At 44.8% G+C, this 22,930-nt stretch overlaps 1 protein-coding gene across 2 annotated transcripts in view; it reads left to right on the forward strand.

Annotated features, from left to right (window-relative positions):
- Positions 1 to 3,852: 3,852 nt before the first annotated feature.
- The window catches only part of rnf32 (ring finger protein 32), a 66,466-nt gene continuing 47,388 nt past the window's right edge, over positions 3,853 to 22,930 (forward strand). The window contains exons 1-6 of one of the 2 annotated variants that reach the window (XM_085987542.1): positions 3,853 to 3,967; positions 13,042 to 13,188; positions 16,379 to 16,646; positions 18,009 to 18,151; positions 21,178 to 21,210; positions 21,392 to 21,516. In XM_085987542.1, the coding sequence (XP_085843668.1) occupies positions 13,108 to 13,188; positions 16,379 to 16,646; positions 18,009 to 18,151; positions 21,178 to 21,210; positions 21,392 to 21,516 (650 nt within the window). In that variant the 5' untranslated portion in view covers positions 3,853 to 3,967; positions 13,042 to 13,107. The remainder of the gene's footprint in view (positions 3,968 to 13,041; positions 13,189 to 16,378; positions 16,647 to 18,008; positions 18,152 to 21,177; positions 21,211 to 21,391; positions 21,517 to 22,930) is intronic. The other variant, XM_085987543.1, reaches the window with a different exon arrangement.

The following is a 22,930-nucleotide window of genomic DNA, read 5'->3' on the forward strand; positions in this document are numbered from 1 at the left end:
TAATAAAAGAATCACGAATTAGCTCCTTCTGGTACTGCTCAGCTGTGACAGCTTTAAGATTACAATCCTTACTGAGCCTGCGAAGCTTTTGAAGGAATTCGTCAAGTGATTCCCCGGGTTGTTGTCGAGTAGTGGCCAGTAGATGCCGAGCAAAAATTTCATTTGGGGCCTTAACATATAGTTGCTGTAATATTAAGATAGCGGAGTCATAGTCTACAGTCTTTGATATAGTCAAACACATGAGGAGATACATAATTGGCAAGTATCTCTAATTTATCAGGAACATTCTCACCACACACCCTGAGGAAGTTGCTGAAGGTACGATACCAGTGTTTCCATACCTTAGCAGTTGTAGGTGAATTCGGGTCCAGGTCAAGACGAGCGGGTCTGAGTAGTTTGTCCATGATGGATTGATTACTACATCGGAGTTCCCTTCTGCAGTTGAAGTCGTAGCTGGCTGTTCCCGAAATTACTCAGAGCGTGGAGCCGATACACAGTTGATTAAATTGATGTAAAAAGACTACTGAGCACTTGGTTTGAGTATAAAACAAGGCTTTAATCAACTGTTTCAAAACCATGAGATTTCTAGTTACATCACTAGTTCCTACTTACAGAAACGTCCTGAGCAAGCTGGGCCCACACCCGAGTATTTATACTCCTTGGACGGCGCCACCAGCTGGCCGCCCAGTGTTACTTCATGAGTCATGATAAGATTCATGACACCATCTACAAGATGCACTGCAGCAACTCGCCAAGGCTTCTTCGCCAGCACCTCCCAAACCCATGACCTCTTCCACCTAGAAGGACAAGGGCAGCAGGCGCATGGGAACAGCACCACCTCCAAGTTCCCCTCCAAGTCACACACCATCCTGACTTAGAAGTATATCACCGATCCTTCATCGTCGCTGGGTCAAAATCCTGGTACTCCCTCCCTAACAGCACTGTGGGAGTACCTTCAGCACACAGATTGCAGCGGTTCAAGAAGGCGGCTCACCACCACCTTCTCAAGGGAAATTTGGAATGGGCAATAAATGCTGGCCTTGCCAGCGACGCCCACATCCCATAAACGAATAAAAAAAATTAAAAAAAACTTCTGCCCTCACAGACCTCCATTAACTCCCCATCTCCCAGTTCATTGATTTCAAAATTCTCATCCTTGTTTACAATTCACTCGATGGTCTCAATCCACCATATTTCTACAACCTCCTTTAGCCCTCATGTCCTAACTCCTACTCTCCATGCTTTCAACTCCAATGTGCCTCTTCTCCTTCCACACTACAATCAGCACCAGAATCTTCAACTAAAATGTTCCTGTGCTCTGTAAGTACTTGCCCAAACACCTCTGCTTTACCACATCTCTCCCTATCTTTAATAATGTCTTCTAAACTTATCTTCAATCATCCTTTTAGTCACCTTATCTAATTCTCCCCCAATCCTGCTCAATATCTGCTCCCTCTTTCCCCGTGAAGTACCTACAGACGTTCCTTAAATTAAGGTTACTGTAGGGGTGATACAGCACTCCCAGTGGAGAGCGGTGCAGAGGCAAACAGCCAGTGAAATTCCATCCATTAAAATTAAAATATATGCACAGAAATTCCCTGCGGAATCAATCTTTACGCATATGCAAATTGTTGTTGCATTTCTGTTGTACTACCATTGGAACTATATTGGTAAGAAAATCATGGTTGTTAAAGCTCGCAATATAGGCCATACAGGACTTAGAGTAAACAGCAGCAATTTCACTTGTGTTACTGATGATAATTTATTTTTAAATCAGCATTACTGCTCAATTTTAACAAGTTGATCAGCTATTCCAACATTGGCAATTCAATCCTACAACTCCATTCACAACTCCTCCAATAAGGAAGCAGCCATTCTATCCTACAGCAAGACCTCGATAGCATCTACAACAACAACTTGCATTTATATAGCACTTTTAACGTAGTAAAATGCCCCAAGGCGCTTCACAGAAGTGTCATCAAACAAAATTTGACACCGAGCCACATAAGGAAATATTAGGACAGGTGACCAAAAACTTGGTCAAAGAGGTAGGTTTTAAGGAGCATCTTAAAGGAGGAGAGAGGGGTAGAGAGGCAGTGAGGTTTAGGGACAGATTTCCAGAGCTTAGGGCCTAGGCAGCTGAAGGCACGGGCGCCAATGGTGGAGCATTTAAAATCGGGGACGCGCAAGAGGCCAGAATTGGAGGAGCGCAGACATCTCCGAGGGCTGTAGGAGGTTACAGAGATAGGGAGGAGCAAGGCCATGGAGAGATTTGAAAACAAGGATGAAAATGATAAAATTGAGGCGTTGCCAGACTGGGAGCCAATGTAAGTCAGCGAGCACAGGGATGATGGGTGAACGGGACTTGGTGCGAGTTAGGATACGGGCAGCCGGGTTTTGGATGAGCTCAAGTTTATGGAGTGTGGAAGATGGGAGGCGGGCCGGGAGGGCGTTGGAATAGTCTAGGCCTGGGCTGACAAGTAGAAGCTAACATTCGCAACACGTAACTGCCAGATAAAGACCATCTTGAACAAGAGAAAACTCAGCCATCTCTCCTTGGCCATACTTCCATTGTCAAGTCTCCCATTATCAACATTTTGAGGGTCACGATTTCCCAGAAGCTGAACTGGACCAGCCATCTCAACAGCAAGGCTGCAAGAGCACGGCCAAAGCTGAATATTCTGCAACCAGTGGCTCAACACCTGACATCTCAGAACCTCTCCACCACCTACGAGGCTCAAGTCAGGAGTGGGGTGGAATACTCACCTGGACGAGTGCAGCTGAATACAACTCAGGAAGATCAATATTATCCAGAATAGAGCAGTTCACTTGATCAGTGCCCCTGCACCTAGCCCAGATATCCACTCCTCCACCACCATCGGCAGACTGAAGCTGCTTTATGTACAATCTACAGGATGCACTGCAGCAAATCACCAAGGTTACTTCAACAGCACCTGCTCCCCTGCCACTTCTACCACTGAGAAGGACAGGAGCAGCACTATCACGGGAACATCATGACCTCCAAGTCACACACACACCATTCTGATTTGGGCATATATTGCCGTCCGTTCATCGTCACTGGGTAAGTATCCTGAAATTCCCTACCTAACACCATGGTGGGTGCACCATCGCCACAAGGGCTGGAGTGGTTTAAGGAGAAAGCTGACCACCAGCTTCTCAGAGCAACTATAGATGGGCAACAAATGTAGCCTTGCCCGCGTCCCCCACATCCTGAGGACAAATATTTAATAGTATATACATTGTTTGGGGCATGAAGTAAGCTTCGTAAAAGATAAATGTTTGGTCTGTAAAATTTGAGGGCACTAAGTGCTGAGATAGTTTAGAACACCTTCCTCCCAGCTTTGGACTCTGGATTTGAATTTATACAGAAAAGTCATTTAGTCAGCTGTACAGGTCCTACCCAACTGGACAAGAAACGCAAGAAGTCTATAACTTTGTTTTAAAATTAAAACAAAACTAAACACAGACACACACACAGGGACCCAAATATTTGAACTGCCCAGAGGACAGTGCAGGAAGCGGCGGCAGTTACTTAGCAACGGCACTCCGGAGCTTGAAGTCAAGAATTCAGTCAAAAACAATCACAAGTGGTTTTTATAAGATCAATTCAAACACGATAAACTTATTTAATTCGCTAAAAACTACAAGAATACAGTCTTTCCCTCCTTTTAAACTGGTTGAAAAAATGTTTTTGAATTGATTTTAAAAAAACGAATCTAACTAAGAAACAAATAATTTTCTTTAAAAAACCCAACAAAATACAAGCCGGAGATTTTTTTTTAATGTGATTTTAAAACCACTTGTGATGGTTTTTGATTGAATTCTGACTTCTAGCTCCAGAGCGCCGTTGCTAAGTAACTGCAGCCGCTTCCTGTGTCTCTGTTTTAATTATAAACACAGTTAGAGATTTCACTGCTCGGCGTTTCTTGTATTTACGGCAATGAAGGTGTGTAAGATTTCTGTATATATATGATGTGTGTGGGTTGTTTTATGGAGATGTATATATTTAAATCCGGACTCACTCTCGCTGTCGGTTGTGGTGGAGCCGCGGCGCTGCTATCCAGGCCCCAGGCCCAGGCCCGGCCCCCGGGGGCCCCACAGGCAGCGCGGAGCCAACTGCGCAGATAATCAGCTCAATGCGCAGCGTTAACAAATCCCCACATCCCCTTGAACCGAGCCGCTAACCCCGCCAATCCCCAACACTAACACCCCAACCTCCCCTCCCCCCCCCCCCCCCGCACAACACAAGCATCTCAATCCCCAACACTAACACCCTAACCCCTCAAACCTCAACACTAACACCCCAAACCCTCCAACACAAGCAAACACCCTAACCCCCCAAAACCCTAACCCCTCTTAACCCAACACCCTAACCCTCCAACACCTTAACAACAACACCCTCACCCTCAAAACCCTTAACCCCAACACCCAAGACTAACACCCTTATCCCCAAAACCCCTACACTAACACCCTAACCACCTAATGCCCCCAACACAAGCATCTCAATCCCCAACACTGACGCCCTAACCCCTAAACCACCAACACCCTAACCCCTCAATACCCTAACCCCAAAACACCCAATACCAACACCCTAACCCCTAAACACCCAACACTAATAACCTAACCCCCAAACACCCAACACTAATAACCTAACCCCCAAACACCCAACACTAATACCCTAACCCCCAAACACCTAACACTAATACCCTAACCCACAACACTAACCTCCTCCTTCCTCCTTCTTAGGCAGTCCCTCGGAACCGAGGATGACTTGCTTCCACATTAAAAATGAGCTTGCAGGTGGCTGATTAGTCCAATGCAGGACCTACAATCTCTCGTCACAGGTGGGGCAGACGGTGGTTGAAGGGGCGGGTGGGTGGGGTGCTTGGGTTGACGTGCGCTCCTTGCGCTTGGCTTCCGCTTGCTCCCGGCGAAGAGACTCGAGGTGTTCGGCGCCTTCCCGGATGCTTCTCCTCCACTTTGTGCGGTCTTGGGCCAGGGATTCCCAGGTGTTGGTGGGGATGTTGCACTTTTTCAAGGAGGCTTTGAGGGTGTCCTTGAAGCATTTCCTCTGCCCACCTGGGGCTCTCTTGCCGTGCCGTGCACGCAAACCCCAACACTCTAACCTTCAACACTAAAGGGCAAAAATTGGGTTGCTTTGCGCCTCCTATTAGCGCACGAGCTAATGGGGCGCAAAGCAACTAGCGCCCTGGCGTGGCACCGCTAACCCCTCCCGCGAAATGCAGCGGGAAGTTAGCGGCGGCGGTAGCCGGTAGCGCCCCATGGTGCTGCACCTCCGGCGATGACGTCATCGCTGTGCAGAGCGCCCCTCTCGTACCCCCTGACCTACCGCCGGACGCTATGTCCGACAGGGTCAGGGAGCTGCATTTGCGGCTGCGGCGGCGCAAATTAAAGGGCAGTTGCTGGGCGGACATTTTTTTTGGGCCGCCTGCCAGCACCTGCCCCCTTTCGCCTCCTCCTGTGGGATGCCGGCTGCGATAGGTCAGCCCGGCACTCCTCTTGACTGCTGGGCTCTTTTGCCAGCACCCCGCTCCCCGGTGGTCCAGCAGGGCCCCAGTGCACGCTGCGCTGGGCCCCTCCCCTTTAATCAGGGAGGGAGGCCTGTAATACCGCGGCGCTACGTGCCGACGTGCGTGGCGCTGTTGCACGTAGCGCCGCGATATTGAATGGTAGCGCCCCAAGAGGGAGGGGAAGCACTTCCAGTAGACTCTGGAACAGTACCCATGGATTGGAGGGTAGCTAATGTTACCCCACTATTCAAAAAAGGTGGCAGAGAAAAAGCGGGGAATTATAGACCGGTAAGCCTGACATCGGTAGTGGGGAAAATGCTAGAGTCCATTATAAAAGATGTAATAGCAGAGCACTTGGAAAGCAGTGACAGGATCGGACAAAGTCAACATGGATTTACAAAAGGTAAATCATGCTTGACTAATCTACTGGAATTTTTTGAGGATGTAACTAGTAAAATAGATAAGGGAGAACCAGTGGATGTGGTGTATTTGGACTTTCAGAAGGCTTTCGATAAGGTCCCGCATAAGAGATTAGCGTGCAAAATTAAGGCACATGGGATTGGGGGCAATGTATTGACTTGGATAGAGAACTGGTTGGCGGACAGAAAGCAAAGAGTTGGAATAAACGGGTCGTTTTCCGAGTGGCAGGCAGTGACTAGTGGGGTACCGCAGGGATCGGTCCTAGGACCCCAGCTGTTCACAATATATATTAATGATCTGGACGAGGGAATTGGATGTAATATCTCCAAATTTGCAGACGACACAAAGCTGGGTGGGAAGGTATGCTGTGAGGAGGATGTCATGAAACTCCAGTACGATTTGGACAGGTTGGGTGATTGGGCAGAAACATGGCAAATGCACTATAATGTGGATAAATGTGAGGTTATCCACTTTGGTGGCAAAAACAGGAAGGCAGATTATTATTTGAATGGCAATAGATTGGGAGACGGGGAAGTGCAAAGAGACCTGGGTGTTCTTGTACACCAGTCGCTGAAGGTAAGCATGCAGGTGCAGCAGGTGGTTAAGAAGGCAAATGGTATGTTGGCCTTCATAGCAAGAGGGTTCGAGTACAGGAACAAGGATGTCTTGCTACAGTTGTACAGGGCCTTTGTAAGACTGCACCTTGAGTATTGTGTGCAGTTTTGGTCGCCTTATCTGAGGAAGGACGTTCTTGCCATGGAAGGAGTGCAGCGAAGATTCACCAGGCTGATACCTGGGATGGCAGGAATGACGTATGAGGAGAGATTGTGTCGATTGGGCTTATACTCACTGGAGTTTAGAACATTGAGAGGGGATCTCATCGAAACCTATAAAATTCTGTCAGGCCTGGACAGACTAGATGCTGGAAGGATGTTCCCGATGGTCGGGGAGTCCAGAACCAGGGGTCATAGTCTAAGGATAAGGGGTAGGACATTTAGGACTGAAATGAGGAGGAATTTCTTCACCCAGAGAGTGGTGAACCTGTGGAATTCTCTGCCACAGAGGGCGGTGAAGGCCAGTTCATTAAATATATTCAAGAAAGAGTTGGATATATTTCTTAAGGCTAAAGGATCTCATTGAATGGCGGAGCAGGCTCGAAGGGCCGAATGGCCTACTCCTGCTCCTATCTTCTATGTTTCTATGCTTGGGGTACTACCATTCAATTTCTGGCGCGGGGGTGCTAACTTTTTCAGGGCGCTAAAAGTAGTGCCCCGGCGAAGTTAGCGCCCCAAAGGAGGCACGACCCAATTTTTCCGTCTAACCCCAACACTAACACCCTAACCCCCAACGCTAACACCCAAACCCCATATCCTAACACACTAACATCCTAACCCCAACCCTAGCCCCAACACCCTATCCCTAACCCTAACTCAAACTTCCTAGCCCTAACCTTAATTGGACACCTGCAGATTCAATAATCGATGGTACTTTTTATTCTCTAGACATAGCAGCAAATTAAGGTCCCATTTTATATACAAAATTAGGTAGAATGAGACGTGACAAAATGTCAGGGAGTGTCTCAGCCTCTTTTAAGGATCATGCAAGGTAACAAGTACAGAAAGGATTTTCTAAGGTTCATAATTCTGCCAGTATAGGCATACTGACAGTGATGGCTTTAAACTTGCACATATTAGCGGATAACCTGAGGTGTTGGTCGCTAGGTGTGGAGCAGGGTTGTGATGTTTAACTGCTAAAATTGGGCTATGTTTAACCTGACTTGTCCCTTTAAGGCTGATGCTCAGGTACTCCCTGTGGAAAAGTATTGTCAATGGGTATATCCAAAGGTGAATTACAGGTTATATGCTAAGGAAAGATTGGCAGCTGCTAGCAAAATCTTGTCCACTGACCTGGTCAGAAAAACCAGCAGGAAATTACTGTCTTTCTTTCTCTTTTGAATACTTTTGATACGCTAAAGCGTGATGGATGTGTACTTATGTGCGTGTGCATGTATGTGTATGCAAGCTGCTAATTTGGAGTGATTTTTTTTTTTTAATAGTAAAATAAAATAGATTACAAATCCAGTGGAATGTAAAAAGGATGTGTTTTATTTTTAAAGAGTGAGACAAGATTGCTTCCAGCCCAAATGTGACTCACACCAAAGAGACAGAGAGACCCACTTAGCAGGTCTGGAGGTTATCCTCATTATTTGATCATATAAAACTGGTTTGTGGAACTGCTACTTATAACAATCCCTTCTCAGTTACACATTGTAGCTTTCAGTGTGCAAGATGTTCACAGGAGTTATCTTGAGACACAAACATGGTGCCCCTTTACTTGTAGCTAGTATGACAGACCAGGGTTTTCTGTCTCTTGTCCCCAGTGCATTACCAAAAAATAAATACGAAAATAAAGAACTTGCATTTATATAGCACCTTTCATGACCTCAGAATGTCCCAAAGTGCTTTACAGCCAATTAAGTACTTTTGAAGTGTAGTCACTGTTATAATGTAGGAAACGCAGCAGCCAATTTGCACACAGCAAGCTCCCACAAACAGCAATGTACATAAGAACATAAGAAAAAGGAGCAGGAGTAGGCCATTCGGCCCTTTGAGTCTGCTCCACCATTCAGTGAGATCATGGCTGATCTTCTGCCTCAACTCCATTCACCGGCCCTATCGCCATATCCCTTGATGCCCTTACTACAGGAAACTTTGTGCTATCCGGCACCGACAGGACCGAGTTGTTGCCGTTCCCTCAAAACTGCCGGACACACCAGCGTTATTGTTGAAGCATACGGAGCTTTTCATCTCCGTATCTGACAACAAACACTGTTGCTTAGCAACAGCTTCTAAACAGTCGGCCCGTACCTTGGAAGCGTCTCTCTGAAGCTGTTGCTAAGCTACAGAGACTTTGCAGAGCCTGACTGTTGAAAAAAAAGCCACGAGAAGAAAAAAAACCTAACAAAACGGCTCCTGATTTTTGCCGGTGGCTCGAGCTTGCCGGACATTTAGCCTCCGGATAACACAAAGTTTCCTGTAGTCAGAAATCTATCGACTTCTGTTTTGAATATACCCAATGACTGAGCCCTCTAGGGTAGAGAATTCCAAAGATTTACCATCCTCTGTGTGAAGAAATTTCTTCTCATCTCAGTCCTGAATGGCCTACCCTTTATCCTGAGGCTGTGGCCCCTGGTTCTAGACTCCCCAGCCAAGGGAAACATTCTCCCAGCATCCACCCTATCAAGCCCTGTAATAATTTTGTATGCTTCAATGAGATCCCCTCTCATTCTTCTGAATTCAAGAGAATACAGGCCTAGTTTACTCAATCTCTTCTCATTCGACAGTCCCGCCATCCCAGGAATCAATCTCATGAACCTTTGTTGCACTCCCTCTATGGCAAGTATATCCTTCCTTAGGTAAGGAGACCAAAATTGTACACAGTACTCCAGGTGTGGTCTCGCCAAGGCCCTATATAATTGGAGTAAGACTTCTTTACTCCTGTACTCAAATCCTCTTGTAATGAAGGCCAGCATACCATTTGCCTTTCTAATTGCTTGCTGCACCTGCACATTCACTTTCAGTGACTCATGTACAAGGACACCCAGGTCCCTTTGAGCATCTGCATTCCCTAATCTTTCACCATTTCGGAAATACTCTGCCTTTCTGTTTTTTCTACCAAAGTGGATAACTTCACATTTATCCACATTATATTCCATCTGCCATGTTCTCACCCACTCACTGAGCCTGTCGAGATCCCCTTGAAGCCTCTTCACATCCTCTTCACAATTGACACTGCCACCTAGCTTTGTATTATCAGCAAATTTGGAAATGTTACATTTAGTCCCCTCATCCAAATCATTGATATAGATTGTGAATAGCTGGGGCCCAAGCACCGATCCTTGCGATACCCCACTAATCACAGCCTGCCATCCTGAAAAAGACCCGTTTATCCCTATCTCAATCCATGCTAGTATATTACCCCCAATTCCATGTGCCCTAACTTTATTCACCAACTTCTTGTGTGGGACCTTATCGAAGGCCTTCTGATAATGACCAGATAATCTGTCTTAGTGATGTTGGTTGAGGGATAAATATTGGCCAGGACACTGGAGATAACTCCCCTGCTCTTCTTCAAAATAGTGGCATGGGATCTTTTACGTCCACCTGAGAGAGCAAACAGGGCCTCAGTTTAACGGCTCATCCGAAAGACGGCACCTCCGACAGTGCAGCAGTCTTTCAATATTGTACTGAAGTGTCTGCCTAGATTATGTGCTCAAGTCCCTGGAGTGGGACTTCAACCCATGACCTTCTTACAGAGGCGAGATCGCTACCACCAAACACCAAACCATCATAACATCAAATATTTTATTGTAAGATTAGCAGAGACCAAAAAGGCATAGGGAGATTTGATCTAAGATAAGAGAGACAAAAAATCTAGAGTAGAGAAAAATGTAACACAAATAATTCAGGGAGTCCTAAATGCAATGAGATTGAGCAGAAGTTTCACTCAAATTGTTTTCTATTTACAGTCCAATCTGTAGTAACACAAACAGGCTGATCTCTGACCATTTCAATCTTTACAACTATAATACCAGGGTTTCCTCTCGCATCGCTACTCTTTCCTTTGGGCAAGGAACATGGTTAACAGCATATAATCCAACAACAACAGCTATTTGTATTTATATAATGCCTTTAATGTAGAAAAATGCCACAAGGTGCTTCACAGAAGTGTAAGGGAAAAAAATGGATGCCAAGCTTGGTGAAGAGGTGGGTTTTAAGAAGGGTCTTAAAGGTGGAGCAGGAGGTAGTTAGGCAGAGGGGTTCAGGGAGGGGGTTCCAGAGCATAGGGCCTATTTGGCTGAAGGTGCAGGGAGGGAGGGATGCAATTAAGGCCAGGATCAGAGGAACCTTGACATGACATGCAAGTAACAGATGATGAGTTAGGGGGAAGTTAGGGAAATTGATAATTTGAATTCAGTTTAAAACATCTGGAAATAAAAAGCTGGTATCAGTAAAAATTACCATGAAGCTGTTGTATTGTCATAATAATCCAATTGATTCAGTAATGTCCTTTAGGGAAGGAAACCGACCATCCCTCCCTAGTTTGGTCACTATGTGACTCCAGTCCACCCCAATGTGGTTGACTCTTAACTGCCCTCTAAAGTGACCCATCAAGCCACTCAGTCAGGGGAACTCGGGATGGGCAATAAATGTCGGCCTTGCCTGCAATGCTCATATCACAAGAATTAATTTAAGAAAAGTGACTGAAGGTATGGTCAAGGTGATAGGCGTTGAGAAGACTTCTGAGAGAGGTAGCAAAGGAGAAGGGTTTAGGCAGAGTTCCAGAGTGTGGACACAACTACCAAAGCTAAAGCAGAGAGAGGGAAGGGGATGCAGGCAGCCTGCAAGATATCCACGCTGTTACACTGGAAGCTTTGGCCTGGATATCTTCTTAGATATTGATATTTGAATTGTTTTTTGCTACTACCGTACTGTTGCCTCACAGCGCCAGGGACCCGGGTTCAAATCCGGCCTTGGGTGACTGTCTGTGTGGAGTTTGCACATTCTCCCCGTGTTTGCGTGGGTTTCCTCCGGGTGCTCCGGTTTCCTCCCACAGTCCAAAGATGTGCGGGTTAGGTTGATTGGCCATGATAAAAAAAAATTGACCCTTAGTGTTAGGGGGGATTAAATACGCGGGGTTATGGGGATAGGGCTTGGGTGGGATGGCTGTCGGTGTAGGGACCGGGTGCTAGGGTTTGGATGATCAGCCATGATCTCGTTGAATGGCGGAGCAGGCTCGAAGGGCCGAATGGCCTACTCCTGCTCCTATCTTCTATGTTTCTATGTAAAGAAGAAGAAAAGAGGATGCAAAGGACACCAGAGTTGGAAGAATGGAGAACGCGTGATGGCATGTAGGACTGTAGTAGATAATGGAATGATAAGACTGGAGGAATCTGTAGCCAAGGATAAGATTCTGAGTTAAATCATTGATACACAGGGAGCCAATGGAGATTGGGAAGGACAGAAATAGTAGGGGGAGGGGGCTTGATGTAAGAGGGGATGTTTTGGACACCATGGGGGTGATTTTGCCAAAGGGGAGCTTTTGGAGGCGGGACTCCCAGTTGTCGGGTTTTAGTCCCGCCTCCATCAACTTCTGGCCAACCCATGCTATTTTCCCTTGATTGACCTTGTTAAGCACGCCCAGCAGGCTTAGCAGGCCAATTAAGGGAAAGCCGATTGCAGACATTTCATCTGTCAAATGAATTGTCATCGTTTGACAGCTCTGTGAAGCTGTCTAACAGTGTCATTCTCTGTAGTTTGATGAGGTCTTGAATTCAAGACCTCATCAAACCTCTTTCTTTTGCAGAAATTAGATGGTTGCTGCATTGGAGAATGCAACGGCCATCTGTTATCTCTACCGCGGAGGTGCGAGACTCTCTGCATACCCACCGACTGAAGCCTGCAGGAAGAAACAAAGGTAAGTACACTTTTTCTAACGCTTTGCACTTACCTCAGATACTCACCTCTCCACACTTGCACCCATCACTTACCTCCACAGCACACTTTTGCACCCCTTCGACCCCCGCAGACCGACTACTCACCTTGGTGACCCTGGCAGGGTTCAGAGCCTTCGGGAAGACCGCACTTGTGAGGGCAAAATGGTTATAAGCATATTTTCTGCCTGTTAACTACCTGTTAACAGGCAGTTAAGTGGCTGTAATCCCATCCCGCCTCCAAGGAGATAGGACCCGGCGTGGGATGGCTACCTGCCTCCTAGCAAGATGGCGTGGGGGCGGGTTGGGCACCCACCCCCAAATTCTGCCATTTTCTGGGCAGTCCCGCCTCCCCAGATCGTGCCCATTGGATTTTTGTTGAGTGGTGTATTTTGTTTTAGAAATTTTAAAGTAATTTCCTTTGTTTTTACTTGACAGATTTTTCTCTACTTTTTTAAACTTTTTTGTAATTGTATACTGTTGTGTGGAACAACGGCATATGTTAAGTAATAACTGGGGAGAACTTAGTAGGTTTATAAAGTAAATAATATGTCTTCAATTTTTGTTTTATTTTAGATAAACTATTGGTTAAATGCAAATTCTTTGAAAATTGATGGTTGAAGTCACACTTTTCTTTTAATTATGGATTTAAATGATGCATTATCCAAATCACTGAATGCACCATTGGTGCCAGGTACAAGTACCAAAACATGGAAAAACAAGGTACGTATTGTAATACAACAGCAAAATACTGCAGAAGCGGGAAACCTGAAATAAAAACAGAAAATGCTGGAGATACTCAGCAGGTCAGGCAGCCTCTGTGGAGAGAGAAACAGAGTTAACGTTTCAGGTCGATAATCTTTCGTCAGAACTGAAATAAGTTAGAGATGTACGTATTGTAACCCTTGTTTTAAGTGGTTAGCTGTAGAATGGAGACTCCATTGTCCACATTCCTATCCTCTACGAGAAATTTTTGCAGGCCTAAGCCTGCGTGAGATAATTATCTCATAGCACAGCTTCTTTTGTTAATTGTGGTCAACTTACTCTGAATAAAATTACAAAAATGGGGCAGCTAATGTGATGTCAAGCGCTGAAAGCGCCCTGGCACGTTGGGTGCTGGGCACCGCCTAGTGGGCACTGAGAACTATTCGTCATTCACATTGGCCCGAGATGCAGCAGTCAAGTGCTGTTAGTGTTCTGCGGCTGCGCAAAAAACAGCACGGCCCCTAACAGCCGCAGCTTTCAATTAAGTTAGGGGTCCTCCCCATAATGCAACCTTTGTGCCTAATCAGTGCGCCGGGCACTCAGCGCCCATTTTGCAATGAGCTCTTCAGGGGAGGCCTCAAATTGTAATTGAACTCTTCCTCCTCGGTGGCTCTCTCTTTCTAATAGGGCCACCCTTCTTTGCTGCACCTTCCCTTTGCTAGACCTCCAAAGTGCTCATTGTGAGCAAGCCATTTTGCAGTCAGCAACCTTTTAATAGCTGTTGGCTCCTGTTAAAGTGGCACCCAATCCCATGGTGGCCCCAGCACATCATGCACTCAGCACCAGAAGCATTGCAAAAATATTTAAATGTGCTGGCCTTGCATTAATGGGTGAGGTCAGCTGTGTGGGGACCACATTATCAGCCCAGTATTTCTTTTGTTATTTGTATTGTACATGTCTCCATTCTAGTGCCTGGATATTGCTGTATAACATGTCTAAGGTCAAAATTTGAGGCTTGTCAATTATGCACCAGCATCCATTATCCTTTAGGAGAGGAGTGTCTTCTCAGTTATGGTGGCAACAGAGACTCCATTGTAACTAATTTACCTATTTATAATAATTATTTAAGGACATTTGTAATTTTTCCTGTTAATGATGACTTCTCATCAAAGGGTATGGCATTCATTGTATATACTGAATAACCATTTCCAGAATTTTCTCCTTTTATTTTAGAATATTGCAATTATCTTTTTACTCCTGTAAAGAACAGAATGCTATTGAGATTTTGAATCATCATGGTTTGAGCATACATTTGAGAGCCAACAATAAAAGGAGAGCCCATTTGGTTTTTGTTCATTTTTTAACGTAGAATTATTGGCCTAGAAATTCAGTAAGGCGCTGCCAGCTTTGCGCCAGTTACCGCCTAAAGAGGGCTTCTGCGCCAATACAGGAGTTTGCGCTGATATTCAGCGCAGCGGTAATGGCGGCGGTAGCCGTTAGCACTGCGCCGGCACCGATGACGCCATCGGTGTGTGCAGTGCCCCGGTTCCGCCCCGATACCGGCCCGATCCCCATATTTAGTTGCGGCCGCCTCTTCCGCAGCGGCCGCAAACAGCGACCAGAAAACGGGGCCGTACTGTAGCCTTAGTGGGGCGCTTTAAGGTGGAGGTGCGGCCGCCTGCCCGCACCTCCTTCCCCGGCCTCTCCTCCACCACCCCCCCCCCCCCCCCCGCGGCATTGCCGGCTGCTTTCCGCGAACCCGGCACTTCTCCGTGGTGCCGGGCTCATTTGCCGGCACTATCCAGCGGCGATCTCCCCGTTGCAGGCACCTCCACCTTAAGAGAAGGAGGAGGCCTGCAGTACCGCAGCCTGCCGCTCCGCAGCGGGTGGCGCAGCGGCGCCTAGAGCGCTGAAATTCAGTTTCAGCGCCCCAAGTGGGGGCGGGCACACCCTGGAATAGCGCCCGGTTCCGACTTGGGGCGCAAAAAGTGAATATCTGACGGTCGCAAATGGCTCCGCGCCCAGCGCTAACTTTTGGGCGCTAGCCAGCTGGCGGGGCCATAGTGAATTTCTAGGCCATTATCTTACTATAGTGAATCCCTAGTTTTGAAAGTATATCATGGTTTAAAATTTATGCTTAATGCAGACAATTCCCCAAAGATGCTCACGAGCAGTGAAGTAATGATCCCCATTCCCACCATTCCTACCAGTCTAGCATCTCCAAGTTCAGTAACGAGTAGAATTGAGCCAATGTAAATTTAATACTGCAACCGCTTTCTTGTTGCGCTAAGACCTGTGCTAGTGGCGCTTGCTTCTGACACGTGGATCTCATACAAGTGGCTGGAAGCTGAAAGTAAAATTTACGGGATTTGCAAAGACTACTGGTCTGGATTATCCTTCCGGTATTTGCTGTCGTTGGTCTCAGTGGATCCAAGCAAGCTTAGTTTCAGGTTGTAGCCGAGACCCACGGGCCAGAAACTAGTGCCACTATTATGGGTCATGTGCAATATAAAAGCTGCTTTTGTGCCCCTTGTTTATGATGCCTAAGTTGGTTTGAACTAAATTGTCAATGTAAGCATATTTCTAAGAAATTTGCAGTTTTTGTTTACAAATTTCATTAACAGCTGTAAGCTTATGTAAAAGCTGAGCTTCAAAATTGTAGTATTCTTTAAATAAATTACTTTTTGATTTGTTTGGTTCCAGTTTTAATTTTTTTTCCCCTCTAATCTTCAGAGTACTCAGTAAAATAGGGAGAAGGTTTATTCAGAATATATTTGTTTTAAAATAACAATCTGTTTGTGCTTTATTTATGGGTTTGCCTATTGTGCTAGCTCTGGCTGAATGTAAGGCAGGCAAACTGTACATAGGACTCCTAAATCGGAAGCTGATTGAGGAAGCAAAGTGTTTATGTGATGTAATTTAACACATAAACACTTTCGCTTCTCAATCAGCTCTCCTATCCATCAATGTAGTTAGGCTTTCTGGAGTTTAGCAGGGACAGACACAATCCTTATTTTAATGAGTTCTCTTAAAATAAACCATAAAATTTGGAAGGGGGGAGGAAGGAGAGAGAGTCATGCAACGTTAAATGTATACCCCAAAATAAGTGGATAACAATTTGTTGGACATGAGTTACACACTTAAGAGAGCTTCTCAAATAAAAAATAATTAGTTGTTCTTGCATTCTCGTTTCCATTGTACCCTCTAGCATATTTCCACAAAACCAGACACCACAGTGCTTGTTGCTGTAGCTTTGCAAGATCACATTATTAGGAATCTGCAGCTCCAAAACCTTTCATTGTCTGATACTTTTAAAACCAAACCACGGACGAAAATGAATTGTTACAGGCCCATAGACAGAAACACTGTGAAACCTGTAGTGGATACAGGAATAAAAAGAAAAGAGAAAAAGAAAAGAAAAGAAGATGAGGAAAAAGAGTATGTTCTGGATCCAAAACCCTCGGGCCTTACTTTAGGTAAATACATTTAACTTTTCATATTTCACTTTTTTTTATTTTGCAGTTGCAATTCAGTTTTTAAATTACGGTGTGTGGCCTGTAAAAATACATTTGTGGATGAGATGGAAATGCAAGGGTATTTATTACAAATCTGGTGGATAATTTGTTTATGTCAGCCTCCCATTTAGAAAAAAATCTGTGTAACAAATAAAGTAATTTAAAATGATCAGCTTACAGATTGGAACTTTTTTTTAAACCATTAGACCTACTTAATGTAGCAGGAAGCAGGAATGTAATTTATTGATTTACAAGGGAGAAATTATTTGCAGCCATTTTAAGAGTTGGAACTGACACCTGCCATTTTGAAGCAAATTCAGTGCTCTACCAGTATGTTGGGAACGGTCGTGTTACTGGACTAATGATCTGTGCGACATGAATTTAATGTCAGTAAATTAAATGAATCTGGAATTTTAAAAAAAAGCTAGTATCAGTACTGGTGATCAATGAAACTACACGATTGTTGTGAAAACCCATCTGATTCACTAATGTCCTTTAGAGAAAGAAATCTGCTGTCCTTACCCGGTCTGGCCTATATGTGACTCCAGACCCACAGCAATGTGGTTGACTCTTAACTGCCCTCTGAAATAGCCTAGCAAGCCACTCAGTTGTACAAAAAAAAAGAACAGTGGTCTTCTCCAGAGCAGTTAGGGATGGGCAATAAATGCTGGTCTTGCTGGCGATGCCCATGTCCCATGAACTAAAAAATAAAAAATTCAAGAACTAACTTTCATGTAGTGATGTCATTTGTTAGCCATTTTTTATGGTCCGTGATATAGTGAGGAAATAAAATGCAGAACAAAATCTGCCTTTTCTTGTGCTGTTGAAATTTTTTTTGTGCAAATAACAAAGTAAAAATACTCATAATATATGTAAGAATACCTCTCCCACCCGCCCCCACCCCCCTCTCCGTGGCTTATGGTTCAGAGTGGCACAGAATGATACACACCAGGCAGGTTCTGAATTAGCCAGTTTCAGGCAAGCCTGTGGGTGACTCCAGCAATCCTTGTATCGAGGGCACATATACTTGGTCATAACCTGAAATATCATTTTCTTTTTTCCATTTCTGCTGGTATGTTCTTAATTTGAACATGGATGAACTTTAACTTCTTGGTAATTAATTGGCCTTGTGAGGCATTTTGAATATTTCAAATGGCGATTAAAGTTAATTCCTTTCATCCAAATTACTTTTGAACAAGTTATTGTCAAATAGCAAAAAGGCCCTAGTTCAGTTTGCAATGTAGAAATAGTTGACTGGTTTCAGCTTTTACTCAACTAGAAACGTGTGTCTTGAATTTTGGTTTATTAATTTGTTCTTTTAAGCACAGAAAATGGGTCTGGTTGATGCCCCTAATGCACCTTTAACAGATAGCGAATGGCTACTGGTGAAGAAGAGATCAGTACAACAGGGAGATTCAACACAGCCTTGTGTTATATGCAAGGAAGAGTTTGGGATTCAGCAACAGGTGAGCACTTTGAAGAACAGAGCAGTAAAACCTTTTTACTATGCCAGAGGTACACATTGCTAGGTAGCAAGGGTATTATTTAAATTAAGTGCATTCTACTTGGAAATAGTTATTGAGATTTGGGTGAAAAATATTAACTAGTTAAAGTAGTACTGTAGTGCAGTTTAGCCCAAGTACATTTATGCTAATCCCCAAAAAATCACGTTCAGTACTTCAAACTTCAATACTATTTACACACGTTTAGAAACCCTAGTAATCTGGGTGGTGCATTGGTTGGGAACATTCTCCATTCATCTCGGGGATCTGTTTTGCTAATCTAACAAAAAAATACAGGATGAAAGTTTCACCCCTTAGCCATGGAGTTAAGACCATGTCAACCCAGTTCCTTGTAGGCAGAGTACAAAACAGTCACTGAATGGGCAGTCTCGGACCAAATGGGTTGCTTGGGTGCAATTAGGGCCCACTCAAGAAACTGGGGTTAGGACATGGTTTGGACAATGCAAAACGAGCTATACCCTGCATCTGACTGATATATCCTACCAGGCAATGCTAGAATAGGGAAAAGTCATTCGGTTTCCTACAGGTGTTTCTCAAAGCCATGATAACCATCAAAAACATTTTTGAAAAAATATGGATTCAACAAGATTCATCTAAATCCCAAAGTTCCTTTTTTTCTCCTGCATTATACCCAGCAGATATATAAAATACTAATTATTCTATTAAGTTTAATGATCACATGTTATCCAATATCTGAGACAAGTTTTGCTTTGATTTCAGGCCAATTAAAAGAGTGAGTTCTTTTGGGGATTTATTGCGGGAAAAATTCGGTTGCTTTGTGCCTCCCATTAGTGCCCTAAGAGGGCGCTAATGGGGCGCAAAGCAACTAGCGCCCGGGCGTGGTGATGTTTACGCCGCTCGCGAAATTGACCAGACATTTTGCGGCAGCGCTAAACACTACCGCCACGATCTCCTGCGCCCGCAGATCGTGACGTCAGTTGAGCGTGTAGCGCCCCGGACCGGATATTGAGTGGCGCCCCCTGCCTGCCGCTAGCAACGACAGGTTGAGGGGAGCGTTTTTCAGTCGGGAAGGGACTGGGGGAGCGCTATTTAAAGGCGACCGCTTCCTGCCTTTTTTTGTCAGCGACATTTTTGTACCATGCATTCTGAGAGAGAGAGAGAGAGAGACTTCTGGAGAGATTCAACGCTGTGTGAAGGAGTTTTGGGTACTGAGCAGCACTTTGCAGGTTCATTTTGATTTGACCTTCCTTGCATCGATTTAGAAGAGACTATGGGGGCTGCACTCTGAGCTCTTTCCCTGGGCCTCTCCATTGTTCTTTCCAGCAGATTTGATGTACAGGTCTCTCCAGGCCGAGATTCAAGGCTGCAATGAGCAGGATGTGGATGGAGAGCAAGATCAACCCTGCCCTTTAAGAACTGGCCAGAGCGCAGTGTGTCTGTGTTCCATTGCTGACTGACATCACCTGAGCTTCGCCAGCACTCTGAGGTAGCACCTCGCTCCTCGGTGTTAGCGCCTTAAGAGAGGTGTGTAGCACCTGATTTAGCGCTCCAATCACCTCCAGGGGCGATAGAAGCCAAGTTTGCAGTTGGAGGCGATAATTTGCGCCAGGTGCTCAACTATGCGCCTGGCCAATAATTGCATCCCAAACGGGGCGATACCGAATTTCTCCCCCTCCTTCTCTCTCCTTGCAGGCCACTTGCCATCAAGTGTCCTTCTCCACCTGGAGATTGAGACCACCTGAACTTCCCCACAGCCTCTACCAGGGCTTGCAGAGTGGATAATTTAAGCAGATCCAGCTGAATAATGTTGATCTATTTCCTCACCTACCCCTACCCCTTCACCCTGAGAGGGAATGTCCTAGACCTGCCTGGCATGCCATCTAGTGGCCTAGGAAGTACTGAAGTTAATCCAACTGATAATGGATAGCACATAAAATAGTGCTGATAGAAAGCTATTTCATTGAATTGATTAAGATAAATGGGGTAGAAATTGGTATGCGTTGCGCCCTTTTTACAGGCATTGGTCCCACTGCTAAATTCATGGGGCCTATTTTTTAGCTGGTTGCCTAAAACAGGTGTAGGGGCCTTGAATTGGGGCCCAATGCTTATTGAAGGACTCCTGTGTAAAATTAGTTACTGATGAGAGGGGTAGGCATCGGGAACCAGCTACAGGTAAGTTTGATTTTTTTTACAAAGAACCTATCTGTGGAGCCAAGCGTGTTCCTCTTGACTCCACAGTCCTGGCAATCGCCATCCCAACCCCGCTCCGCCCCCACCCCGCAGCAAGGCAGGCAGCTCAAACATAATTTTTCTTGTGGGGGCGGGCTACCTCAGACACGACAGCCACCAGCAGCTCACCCAGAATATGTAGATGAGGCCCGAGGACCAATTCCTGGAGATCCTCAGGCTTCTTGGTTCAGGCGCACGTCGCTGTCTGGGCCTGAAAATAGTAATACAAGCAGAATAAGGAGCTCCAGAGAATGCAAGTTGGATAATTTGAATTCAGCTTAAAAAGAAAATCTGTAAATAAAAAAAAAAAAGCTGGTGCCAATAAAAAAGGATTGTCATAAAACCTCAACTGTTTCACTAATATCCTTTAAGGAAAGAAAACCGCTGCCTTTACCTGATCTAGCCTATATGTGACTCCAGTCCCACACCAACATGGTTGACTCTTAACTTCCCTCTGAAGTAGCCTAGCAAGATACCCAATTGTATCAAACCCTTCTAGCAATTCAAGAAGCAGGCCCACCACCACCTTCTCAGGGCAACTAAGGTTGTGCAATAAATACGGCCTTGCCAGCAACGCCCACGTCTCAAGAATGAATGAATAAAAAGTCGCATTGTGCATCTCAACATTAAGCATCCTGATCACAACCGTAGCTTTAAAGAAGATGTGATCTAAGGGAAATGTCATTCAATGCTTTCAGTCTGTAAATTTTACATCATATAACAAATTATTGTATAAACTCATTCTCAAGTACATTTTTTTTTGTTCTTCTATGCAACAGGTTCTGCTGTCTTGCTCTCATGTTTTTCATAGGGTAAGTACAAAAGGTTGCAGAGAAATAGATAGAACATCCAGTTTTTAAAAACATTTATTATTATTGTGTAACTTGGGAGATATAATGTGGTCTAGAACAAGTGTTTGGACTATCAGTATTAAAAGAGTTGCAGTATATGACCGTTTACTTATTACTGTTTATTTATACCTTTGTTATGAAGATTTGCATGCAAGCCTTTGAAAAGTTCTCTGGGAGAAAGAGTTGCCCCATGTGCAGGAAGGAGCAATACCAGACCAGGGTAATTCATGACGGAGCTCGCCTGTACAGGATAAAATGTGCTACAAGGTACCTAATTGGACAACAGCACCATATCTGTGCCATCTTATAGAAAAATCTTATGCTTCATTAGTTGTTTACAGGGTGAAGAAGGAACTTGGCCACATAATGTTGATAGAAAAACATAGGCCCAGAAATTCAGGTTGGAGGCTTCCCGCTGGTGCAAGCCCCCAACCTGCACTTACATAGCGCACCTGCCGTTGTGTTGTGGGCCCACGTGGAATTCCGATCCTGGGCCTCCTCCAGCTGCCGGCGCGCAGTGCTCGCGTATCCCAGGGGCGCAGTTAGTTCAAAGCGTCCCCTGGGATCACGTGGGCCATGGAGAGCCAATCGTAGCAGGGAATCTCCATTCATAAATTTGACAGGAAGACCTGTGAAATCTATGAATAGAGAGCGGCCCCAAAACCTAAGTAAAACTTCAAATAAATTCTAAAAAAAAAAATCACATTTTTAAAATAACTATAAATTACATAAAATAACTATTTTAAACAATAATTTAAATTTTTGAAAAAATTAATTACAGTTTTTAACAGGGCTAAAAATAAACTTACCTTTCTTTAAAGTATTTAAAATAATAAACCTGTGGAAAAAATGTTTTACTTTTACTTAATTCACCACTTACCTTGTTAAAAGGAGGCCTTGCGACTGCTTTTTAAACGCGCAGCTGCTGGAGACTTGCCCTCCTGGAGAAACCTGTAAAAAAATCGGAAGTTCCAGGCGTACGCGCTGCCTCTCCGGCGCACACGTTTGACCTGTGAACCCCTTCCTTCAAGGGAACGGAAGTTCCGGTTTCCAGCACATGCACAGTGCATGCACGAAACCGGCACTTTTGTTGGCCCTACGCGTGAGTACACAGCGCGTACTCACCCGTGGGGACCCGAATTTCTGACCCATAGTTTTATTACTAGGACCACAGTAAGTAGCTCTTATTCCAAGAGGTCATACTGGTCATTGTGCTGTTTTTTCATTTTAAAAGAGATTGGAATAAAAATGCTTGTTTGGTGCTCCTGTACACAGGGAAGCTTTACTATGGTCAGTCCAAGGGTGGATTGATTTGTGGATCAGTTTGTGGATCAAGGTTAAGATTTCCTGCGTGTTGGTTAAAAGGTATTGCTTCACTAATTCATGTATATATTGAAAATTATAAACAACGGTACTGGTCTGGTTCTGAGCAATATCTGCACAGTATTTTGTGAGAAATAACCAATTTTCTTGTATTTGGCAAGTTTCCAATTGATGCCTTGTAATGTAGATTGTTAACAGATAGCCTGCAGAAAACAGCAGCAAGCTGTGCCGTACCTACCCGGGGCCGGAGAATTCTGTCAATGTTAGTTCTCGAGTGTATAGTGGTCACCTATCATGATCACACATCCCCTATACACACAAACAAATGGAAATACACCAAGGAAAAGTACAAAAACAA

This window comes from Somniosus microcephalus, chromosome 5 (assembly GCF_052327205.1).
Source record: "Somniosus microcephalus isolate GS21.2 chromosome 5, FLI_Smic_1.0, whole genome shotgun sequence".
Taxonomy (NCBI): domain Eukaryota; kingdom Metazoa; phylum Chordata; class Chondrichthyes; order Squaliformes; family Somniosidae; genus Somniosus; species Somniosus microcephalus.